Source organism: Colletotrichum siamense, assembly GCF_013390195.1.
Source record: "Colletotrichum siamense strain Cg363 chromosome Unknown KSG_Cg363_contig07, whole genome shotgun sequence".
In the NCBI taxonomy this organism is placed as follows: domain Eukaryota; kingdom Fungi; phylum Ascomycota; class Sordariomycetes; order Glomerellales; family Glomerellaceae; genus Colletotrichum; species Colletotrichum siamense.
In genome coordinates, this window is record NW_023501020.1 from 2,368,659 (window position 1) to 2,376,737 (window position 8,079).

The window sequence follows — 8,079 nt, forward strand, 5'->3', positions numbered from 1 at the left end:
TGGCAACGCCATGAACTCGGCGATCCACGAGAAGACTGAGCATTTGGCATGAAGGTCGATGGACTCATATATAAGCTTTGAACCTCTTCTAGTTGAACTCTTACTCCAAGATTCATAGAACAATGCAAGAAAGTAACTCCCATCAAACCCGAAGATGACGTACGATATCCAAGAATACCTCCTCGATCGTGCAAACATACATGACACCATAACCAAACTTGTAAACCCCATTCTTCTTTTCTCTGACCATGCAACCTCGCAACCGCGACTTACATACTACACACACAGTGCCACGCCTACGACACAAACTCTCCGGCCCAACTGACGAGCGACGTGTACACCCCGCGCATCCGGCTCGACTACGCCGCCTTCTTCGGGGCCGACGCACCGACCGCCGCTGATGCTGCTGACTGGGCCCGCTCCGCGGTCAGCGCGCTGGACGGGATGACGGCGACGCAGCACCTTCTCGCGGGCATCGTTGCGGAGCTGCCGCAGCCTTCGACTTCGACGTCGGTGATGAGGCCCGAGACGTGCAGGGCTACGGCGAATGTCATGGCCAGCTTGGTTAGAGAGGGGGCCCGGGGTGGTGCGTTGATGCAGAACGGTGTAAGTCCTTCTTTCTTTCCTTCTGCCTATGTTGCTTCCCCCATTCCTTTCTGGCAAAGGTCTTTAGGAAACTGACGCGGGACCCAGGGATACTACGAATTCGAACTCGTGCGCGTCAAAGAGCTCGAAGAGCAGGGCAAGAACCCGTGGAGGATCAGCTTCCACAAGGCCGTCCCGACGTGGGAGAATGGGAACTGGGCCGTGTTCAGTCCGCCTGACCTGCCGTCGATCTATCCGCGGAAGGGCTAACCAACGTGTGGAGTGTTTTCATGCTCGATAGTCTCTCTGGTCTTTTTCAGTTCAATCATGGTCATATGAATCGGTAGCCCAGAACACCCATGACGGAAAAGCAACCATATGAATAGATTGTCCTCGTTATTTCGTTATCTCGTTGGTATCGTAGTATACGTTTCTATCTCTGAACCCAACAAAAAGCAAAAAGAAGCGAAAAGAAAAAGAGTCATTCTCAGAAACTGGATTGCCCCGCCCGACCCCCGCTACCCCGCAGACTCTCCTCCATGGCCCTCTTCAACTCCTCGTCGTCCTCGTCAGACTCGTCCAGCGCCTTGCCCTTGGCCGCGGTGTTCCGCCGGAACTCCTCCTCCGCGAGGCTCTGCTTCTTGACGTACTCCATGACAATGTCTTCCTCCGTCCGCGCCGCCTGGTCCCGGCTCATCTGGTCCTTGTGCGCGGCCTCGGACGCCGCAATCGCCCTCCGCAGCTCCTCGTCCTCGTCGGCCGCGCCGTCGTCGTGGTGCATCTTGGACGCTTCCAGCGCGCGCCTCAGCTCCTCGTCGTCTTCATAATCGGGCGGCGGCGCGGCATTCTTGGACTCCTCGAGGGCCCGCTGGAACTCCTTTTCGTCGTCGATTCCTTGCGGGTGGCGCTGCGGAGACTGCTGGGCTCCTCCCTGAGAGTGCGCGGCCATGCTCTGCTGGATCGCCTGTTCGATGAGGTCCTGGTACTCTTCGTCCGTGATCTCCAACTCCGAGTTCTTGAAGATGTCGGGATTCTTTTCGTCGAGTTGGCGGGGCGATTTCGGGCGTGGGCGGGCGTCCGGGAGCGGGTGGCCGCTGCTGCGAAGGTGGTTAATGCTGGCCCTGAGAATCTGCTCAATCTTGGCGTCGTCCTCTGGGTTTCCGCGAGACGTTTCCCTGATGGAGGCCTTGATGGCGCGCTCAAACTCTTCATCTTCGGCCACGCTGTCGGTAGTGGTGCTGGTTCGCGGTGATGGCGGGAGGTCTCCCTCCATTTCGGGGACCAGGGCCTCCACGTGCCCCTTCTTCCATGCCTCCTTGCGGGCGTGCAATCTCTTTCGCTCGTCAAAAGACATGTGCCTCGTGTGTGTCCATCCCGTCACGGGAGGCGACAGCCCGCTGTCGGTCTTCCCTGGTGGCGACATAGGTCGGTCGCTCTTCTCTCGCTGTTCCTTCAATTTCATAGCCTGGAAGTTCTTCAAGTCGTACTTTTTGTTATTCCACCGCACAATGACGTCCTCCCGCTCGGCGATGCTGGCACAGTACATGTCCTGCTGCCCCTGCTTCATGCGGGACGCTATGATGTAATTCAGGACGCTGGTCGCGAACGCGTTGCGGAGAGTAGCGTGTACACCCTGCATCGTGTAGGCTGGGATTGACCAGACGGCTGTATGGGTTAGCAATGAACGACAGCTGATGGTCCTCTCTATGAAAAGTAGAAACAGTAACTCACCAGATGCAGGCTTAAAAATCAGACCACCAATACCCTTTCCGAAACCCTTAATGAGGCCCTTTCCGCCTTCCTTCTCAGCACCCTTAAGTGGTTGCGTGACAAGTCCACCGATGCCGTCAAACATGCCAAATGCGAACTCCTTCCCAGCAACCCTGAGACCGCTCGAGAAATCAGTGACTTTCTCTTGCGGGCGCACCGTGTCGTCGTTGTACAGCCGCGGGGCGTTCCGGAAACCCCGAGCCAGACCGAGACAAACGTTCATTGGTGTCTTCACACCGGTGGTAACGATTCGACTAACACTCGTTCCGGCTGCTACAGCCGTATCAACTCCAACGGTCACTGGGGAGGAGTCCCTGATGGCAGATCGTTTTCCTGGGCTTCCTGGCGGTCGACTGGTACGGGACTGATCAGAAAGTGTTGTTGTTTCTGTAGGAGCAATGGAAGAAGAATCTGGTCCACTGAAGACCATGGAAGGAGTGGCGGAAGGCGCATGGGAGGGGGGCGCAGACGAAGTGGTCTCACGCGGGGTCAAGGGCAAGGTCGGTGTAGAGGCCCCTGTTTCGACCAGGCCTAGTTGCGTGGAAGACTCGGATGCATGCAAGCTTGGAGCCGCAGTTGATGACTTGTCACTCCCCTGGACCAGACTCGTACGGGATGTCGAGCCCTCCTTGAAGGGGATTTCTGGGGGCTCTGGGGTCTTGTCTCCCTTGCTCCGGCTCTTGAAGATCTCGCGAGGGAAATCCGCAACGGCCATGCCAATGTTCCCAAGATCGGTAGCCAGGGACGAGGCCACCGCCGAAACGGGATCCCATGGCTGGCCGTCAGTGATGTATTCTTTTGGTCGGTATCTGTAAGTTGTGTGCGTGTGTGTGTGAGCAAGGGTGGTGTGGTTCCACTTAGACGCAGGGGCGGGTTGGGCGGTGAGCAACTTACAGCTTGAGGTCTGAGTACTTGATCAAACCCCTGTCAACTAGAACCGCTGCAACCATAGGGCTCAAGCGAACTTTGGTGCGTCTTACACGCCAGGCCGCTGCCCTGCTGGGCTCGATCGAGCACCGGAGTGCATCGGTGTCTAGGTGATCGTGGAAACTCTTACCGCCAACGTCAGTTCCCTTTTCCTCGCGAATCTTGTTACCCAGGTCCTGCGCTCTAGCCTGGGTCTCGGGTTTTAGACAATGCCGGATTGCCTCCGCAAGCTTCTCTCCACTGAGCTGCTTAAACGGGATGGGGTCTGGACCGGCCCCAGCCCTGGAAATCATGGCACCCCAGAAGGGCTGGTCTCCGAAGAACGGCACCACGATCGTTGGTTTCCCGGCCTGGATTCCTGCTGCAGTGGTGCCCGCGCCACCGTGGTGACAAACCGCAGAAACATGCTGGAACAGCCAATCATGCGGGACGTTGCCCAACATGAAGACGCCCTCGGGCAGCCCAACGTCCTCAGCTCCGAGACCGCCCCAGCCCTTTGAGACAAGCGCCCGCACCCCCGTGAGATGGACAGCGTCGAAAATCATTCTCGTCAGCGCATTCGGGTCGTCCACGACAATAGACCCAAACCCGATGTAAACCGGAGGCGGACCGGCTGCCAAGAACGCAGCCAGATCAGGGTCCGGGGTAAATGCCGACGCTAGGTTCAAGAAGTAAAATCCAGAAATGTCAATCTCGTGGCCCCAGTCGTTCGGCTTCGGAATGAGAGCCGGCGACCAGCAGTACGTGTACGGGATTCTCAGTCTGTTCAATACGCCCGGTGCCCAGATGAGCGACATGGGGTCCAGATCCAGCGCCTTCTCTCGGAAGCGGTTGATGACGTCTCCCAAGCCCTGCCAGGTCATCATCTCGACCAGCGCGTACGAGACGTAGTTGGTCATGACCGGGTCCGTGTTGGTGGACTGGATATTGGCCAGCGGGTGGGGAAACGCGCGTGTGGGCGTCCACGGCATGGTGAACATGAGATGCAGCGGAATCCCCATCTTCTCGGCAATATGAATGTGCGCAAAGCTGGGAGGGTTGGCAATGATGGCATCCGCCACAAACGGCTTTTGCGACTCGTCGCCTGGCAGCAGGCCCATTGGATCGTCCATCGGCGCGTCCCGGCCATGTGGTTTCGGCGGCGGGCCCAGTCCGTCCCCGGCCTCGATGCACGAGCGCCAACAACCGAGCAGAATTTCCTCGATGCCCCGTCTGCGCTTGCTCACCTCGCCGCTCTTGAGGGTGTCGAAGCCGGGCATCAGGCCGGGGTTCTTGACCATGAAGGCCATGAGCTCGGCGGGGTCGCCGCCGATGTTGAAGAACTCGAGTCCATTCTCCTCGACGAACTTTTGGAACGTCTTGTGCGTGGCGATGCGCACCCGGTGGCCGTACGTCTCCTTCAGGATCTTGCCCAGCGCGACAAAAGGCTGCACGTCACCGCGCGAGCCGACAATCTGGACGACGACGTTGAGCTGCGGGGGAGGGACCTGGCCTGGTTGACCGCCGAGGGACGGTGGAATATAAGCGGGCGGGAGGGGCCCTTGGGGCTGCTTGTCGGCGAGGAGCTGGCTTCGCGCGATGGTCGGTGCGAGGATTTCGGCGAGGCGGTTGCCGCTCTGGTTGATGTTGATGTTGACTCGGCCGTCGACTGGGTTTGAAAGTTAGCTATTGATTTGGGAGGCCGCCGGAGAAAGTCCATGGAGGAGACGCACTGGTGACATTGGCGCCTGCCTCTACGCCCGACTGGGAGAAGTGAAGCTGGTCGGGGAGGTCGCCGTACGTGGGCAGAGGCTCATCGTCGGCTCCCAAAGACGGCAGACTGAAGCCATCGGAGACCAGGGCGTCGGGCACCTCTGCGCTGTCGGTTCTGTCGAGGTCGAAGTCGCTGGGTCGGCGCGGGGGAGGGGCAGAGCTCGAGCTCTCGCCCTTTTGGCCTTTGATAGCCGTCATGGTGCGGGGTTGCGGTTGCGGCTCGCCGGCTGGTACGGTGATAGCGACCAGAGACGATGGAGATGTTTGACGGCAGTGATTCGAACGTTAGATCATCACGGTAGGATGTCGATAAGTTGCGAAGACGGTGCAAAACAGCTCGAGTGATCGAAGAAAGATGGTCGACGGAGCTTTGCGCTGGATACTGCCAAGGGAGCGCCGTTGCAATGCACGAGCGCAAACTAAGTGGCACGAGAGGGGCAAACACAGTTGAGCAAAAGCTACTTCGCGTGTGTCCAGTGTTGTCGACGAGTGGCACTGATAATCCGATGAGTGAAGCTTCGAAGAGGCAGATGCAGGATTTAAAGATGCATGTGCCTTGCCTTATGTGCAGACCAACGCACATTCAGCCCCGTTTCATCATCAGAGCCAAAGGTCAATCAAGCTCATGGGCTAGACCCTGGTGCTACCTACCTACGCCAGAGCTAGAGTGGATGGAGGCAACCCAAGAGGAACATGATTGCAGGTGGGGTAACTATGGCATGGGCGCGCTGACGTTCGCTCGCCTAGGAGCATCCCGTAGGTTCCCTACCGAACAGACAGACCTTGGACCAGTTCACCACAAGATGCATGCATCAACAGCACCGCCATCCCGCACTCGCACCCGTCTGCCGCCATACCATGCCATGCCAGCTTGAACTACGGTGCGTATCAATGCCATGACTGGCTTTTCGAAGCCAAACATCTCCAGAGCTGGGCGAATCCTACACTCGGACTCGCACGGAGCGGTACGCATACACTACACACCCCTGTCACCACTACAAAAAAAGGAGCAGGCAGCTATGACGTTCAACCCTAAACGGGTCGTCCAATGGATTGCGGGCCGCAGGCTGAAGATCCTCCAAGAAGGGGCGGCGGCGGCGTCTGAGTCCAATGAACGGTCTTGGTTGGGACGATTGGGGGCCGTTGATCTCGAACCTCCCCGCACAGCCACAGACGGCGAACAGGGTCTTCGTCTTTTTTTCTGTCTTTGCTGTCTTCGTGCGCGTCTCATGCTTGGCAACAAATTTCATGCTAGGATCGAGAAAACTATCGGGCGTAGGCAGCAAGAATTTCGTGATCAGTTTGGTGATAGCCTCGTGGGATCGGGGTCCTAATCAAACCAACGTGAGGGACGCGTGGGCTGATACGAGGTAAACGTATCCCCTGGTCGGCATGGCCCGCGCCTTATTCCCCGGTGCCGGATCGGAAGCGGAAACCTTGAATGAGAGCCAACGGAGACGAACGCCGAAGGCAGATACGAAACGACACAGTCGATATGTGACCTATGGGGTCGTGGGCAGAAATGGTGGAGCACACAACTCCTGTTGCTGGCTTCAACAGTCGGGTGAAATGAATAGTGATCCTGCAAAGCCACGGAACGTTTCTGTAACCTTCAGACTGACACACGGAAGGATTTGGTAAAGCCCGTGATAAGAGAACACGGACGCAGGCGGAGTATCAAGACGGGTCGCAAACTGCAATTATACAGGCAGTAAGAATTCACTCGAACCGTTCCGTCTGAAGTCTCGCCTTGTACTCCATCAAAATGTACTCCATCAGACGGCCATAGTGCGTTTCCATCACTCGACACGGAAACAAACTACCTAGACCCTATCATCATCAGGTGGCTTCAACTACTTTGACTATAGACTGCTCTGATGAACACCATGTCAACATCAGAAATACGAATAATAAATAAGTACAACATCGCCGCTCATCCCAAGACAGTGATAGTTCAAATCAAATAAAGAAAATTTCTTCACAAACCCAGAGTCGAGGTAGTCTTGGAATTGAATATCGCCATGAACATGATGGATCCATACGAGTTATGCATCCATTGTAGTTGGCAGGAATCGTCTTAAAGCACAGACTGGCTGATACGGTCCTCACCGGAAGACCATCCAAATAGGGCTCGTTCGGTCATCGAATAATCATTTACACCACTATATCAGTATCTGGCGCGGGAATTTCGCCCGTGGCAAAACAACACCAGACATCCATCTTCGACCTCCGTGGCGATGTCTCCCGGAGCCAACAGCTCCAAAGACCGAGGTATCCACCACCCCTCGACGACGAGGTATATTCACAATAGCCACAGTCTGTTAGCATGATCTTGGAGGCCGCGGGTCGCGTTCGAATACGAAGAAGAGGACATAGGCAGCAACGCTTTGCTCCTTCGAACGGCTTGTCTCTCGTACAAGAGACCCCATCATACGACGCCCGTGACAGTCGCGGTCCCCTCTCAACTCCACAATGTAAACCACAAGGCCCGTTCGCCTCGGTGGATCTAGTGGATCGGCCTCGATTAGGAAGCTCCTGGTCATCAGGTCAAAGGAGAAGTCACCAGAAACCTAAGCTTCTTGCGAAAGGGAGAGGGGGGCCAGTATCACCGCTGGGGAACGATGGTCTCACGCCCATCGAACAACTTCGTCAAGATCTCGTTCCAATAAACCGCATGTCGGTATAAAAGTGCATAAAAAGGAGGTATAATACAGCGGCGGGCATACCATCATGCTTTTCCCTTTGTGTCTTTCCGCCGCCCCCTTCAGTCTTCCTCTGAATCAAGGCCACGAAATCCCACCCTCCATTATCGTCAAAAAGGCTGCTGCTTTTGTGTAGTTTGATATATGAATGCGTCCTTCGTCTCAGAGGCCGTCCGTCGAGTACCAAGTCTGCTGCAGAGACGGGTCACCACGAAAACGGTTCCGCTTCTGATAGATAGCTCACTTAGGGCCACAGCCCAAAGCCCCAAGTTCTCCTCATCTTGCTTTCGAAAGAGGCTCGTATCGCGTCATCCGTCCGTCCCTCAACTTTCGTTCAGGAAAT

At 56.4% G+C, this 8,079-nt stretch overlaps 2 protein-coding genes across 2 annotated transcripts; one reads left to right on the top strand and one right to left on the bottom strand.

Moving 5' to 3' along the window:
* Positions 1-154: 154 nt before the first annotated feature.
* On the top strand, positions 155-855 carry CGCS363_v010943 (uncharacterized protein; the record flags this gene model as incomplete). Its single annotated transcript, XM_036642792.1, has 3 exons — positions 155-220; positions 289-606; positions 694-855. 3 exons carry the CDS (start codon positions 155-157, stop codon positions 853-855), a joined length of 546 nt encoding a protein of 181 aa, XP_036492482.1.
* A 217-nt stretch (positions 856-1,072) lies between these two features.
* Positions 1,073-5,232, bottom strand: UGT80B1-1 (Sterol 3-beta-glucosyltransferase UGT80B1; the record flags this gene model as incomplete). The annotated part of the gene is made up of 4 exons (XM_036642793.1): positions 1,073-2,250; positions 2,317-3,164; positions 3,250-4,930; positions 4,995-5,232. The coding sequence occupies 4 exons, from the start codon at positions 5,230-5,232 to the stop codon at positions 1,073-1,075; spliced, it is 3,945 nt and encodes a 1,314-aa protein (XP_036491394.1).
* Between the last annotated feature and the right edge of the window lie 2,847 nt (positions 5,233-8,079).